The sequence below is a fragment of the Trypanosoma equiperdum genome (assembly GCF_001457755.1).
Source record: "Trypanosoma equiperdum strain OVI genome assembly, contig: ctg_280, whole genome shotgun sequence".
Classification (NCBI taxonomy): Eukaryota; Euglenozoa; class Kinetoplastea; order Trypanosomatida; family Trypanosomatidae; genus Trypanosoma; species Trypanosoma equiperdum.
In genome coordinates, this window is record NW_027124177.1 from 3885 (window position 1) to 5909 (window position 2025).

Sequence of the window (2025 nt, forward strand, 5' to 3'; positions counted from 1 at the left end):
CACGGCCGCGCTCCCCGTAATGGTCGCTACCGCCGTGCCTTTTGTGGGTGTAGCCGTCATTTTTTGGTGTCTGTTTTGCATCCTGAGTAGTGTCGTGAGAGTTGCCGACAGATTAGCCAGTTTTTGTGTTGCTGCCGTCATCGGGCGTTTCGCCTGTTGTATGCTTGCTGCCTGTTGGGCCAGGCGATCAGTCGCTAGCGCTAAAAGTATGCCGTAGCCGATCTTCTTGTGTCCGTTTGCTGTCGAAATGTAGGCCAACTGAAGTTGTTCCGCTTGGTTCTCCAGGTTGAGCCTGTTTTCTTCGCCCCTGCTTAACAGCCCGCGAATGTGGTCTGACAGTTTGTCTAAGTACCATATTGCTTTGCACGGGTCTGTTGCTGCCGCTGCTGCCCGGTCAGCTGTGGGCGATGCCAGTCCTAGGGTTTTGGCAGCGACTACAAGGCCTGCAATTGCTGTTAGTGTTTGTGCCTTGATTTGCCCTGCCGCTTTGCTGCGTTGGGCCATTCTTCCTTGACTGCTATCTCCTCGATGCTTACAGCGCAGATGGGGAAGTAAGTAAGCGAATCAATTCAGCTGCGTCTGCGACGGTGTGTGCCGTGCCGTGGGCCTCCACAAAGTATAATGGCTGTTATGGCTTGAGAAATGGCTGTGAGGGTTTTGCAACTACACTTTTGGTGTCCCCCATTGCTTTTAAAATTAATCTCACCACAACTTTGCCTTCCATTTGCTTCCTTCTTCCTCTAGTCCTACACTCTCTCTAAGTTAAACTCATTCAGTTTCACACACTTCTATGTCGTATCACTGTAGAAACATTTGCACGTCACCATGGTGTGGAGTACCAGATAAGCAAATAGTTTACCAGCTTCTGTAATTCATCGCTGACTGATGTACAGTTGCTTTCCACTTTGGCTCCATTTCTCTTTTCATGCTCAATTGCAGTTTATGATTTATGGCTACTGCCAATTTCTTCTGTACTTGCAGTTCGTAAATTTTGTGTGCATTTGAATTCGCTTTGTGTGTATATGATCTTGTTGGTTTGGGTTATACTGCTGCTGGACTGCTTTGATTTGGCACACCTTTTTAGTGCAGAACCAATCATTAACTGGAGACAAATTTCTTTGGCATACAAAACCCAACTTCCATTCATATTCAATATTCCAACATATCGTTAAACCTGATTCATAAAATCCCCATGTATACTCAGGCATGCCAGTCCTTTATTGATCCAAATTGTTGAAAACTCTCTATACCTATACATACAACCTTTATTTATGTTGTTGGATTCTATTTTATCTACAAATTCGTCTATGCTTTTTTGCTTGTGGAACAACAAAGTAACGGCGTTTCCTCTCCCACAGCTGCTGCGGCTAGTTCCTACTGTCAGCGTCTTCTATGTTTTGGTGTGGTTACTTAAGGTTCGGCAATTTGAGTCCATAAAGTGTTTTTGTGCTGCTTTACTTCTATAAATACTTACTATTAGATGCATATCAGCCACATCTCTTTAATGATTTACTCTTTCCTTGAAATGCTCTAGAGGCTAGCCAGCATACCAAGACAAAATTGGCAAAGTGTCACTTCTAATTCTCTGCACTTCATATAGAGTCCTCGTAAAGGTTCATGTTCGCGTTTTCTTGTTCTTTTCCTGCCTCTTTCTTTACACTTTGGTCAGAAGCAGCTCCTTATCCTGCCGTTGTGTGAAACGTAGCAGCCACATTTGCTGTGGCTGCCGGGTGCTGGCTGTCTCTGGCCAGAGTTACCATATTAATAGCGGTGACACTTATTTGTGCACGTCTATTCCTAAAAGTGAGTATAGTCTACCTGATCCTCTGCATCTTCTTCATAATAATATTTCTAGTGGCTGCCGATCATTATTTCTCACTACTTAACCTCAATTTACCATACAACTGTTTTAAGTATTTTGGATCTAAACTTATCATAAATTCTTTTCTGTAATGTTAGTATATACAGACTCCCAACAATTTTATATTATTAACATTACTATTATAACCTTAATTAATATCCATT

At 42.9% G+C, this 2025-nt stretch overlaps 1 protein-coding gene across 1 annotated transcript in view; it reads right to left on the minus strand.

The window, feature by feature from the left end:
• The window catches only part of TEOVI_000107600 (uncharacterized protein), a gene marked incomplete at both ends in the record, with an annotated part of 777 nt that extends 273 nt beyond the window's left edge, over positions 1-504 (minus strand). Inside the window, one exon of the mRNA XM_067224370.1 lies at positions 1-504. Within this exon, the coding sequence (XP_067080471.1) occupies positions 1-504 (504 nt within the window).
• Positions 505-2025: the final 1521 nt, after the last annotated feature.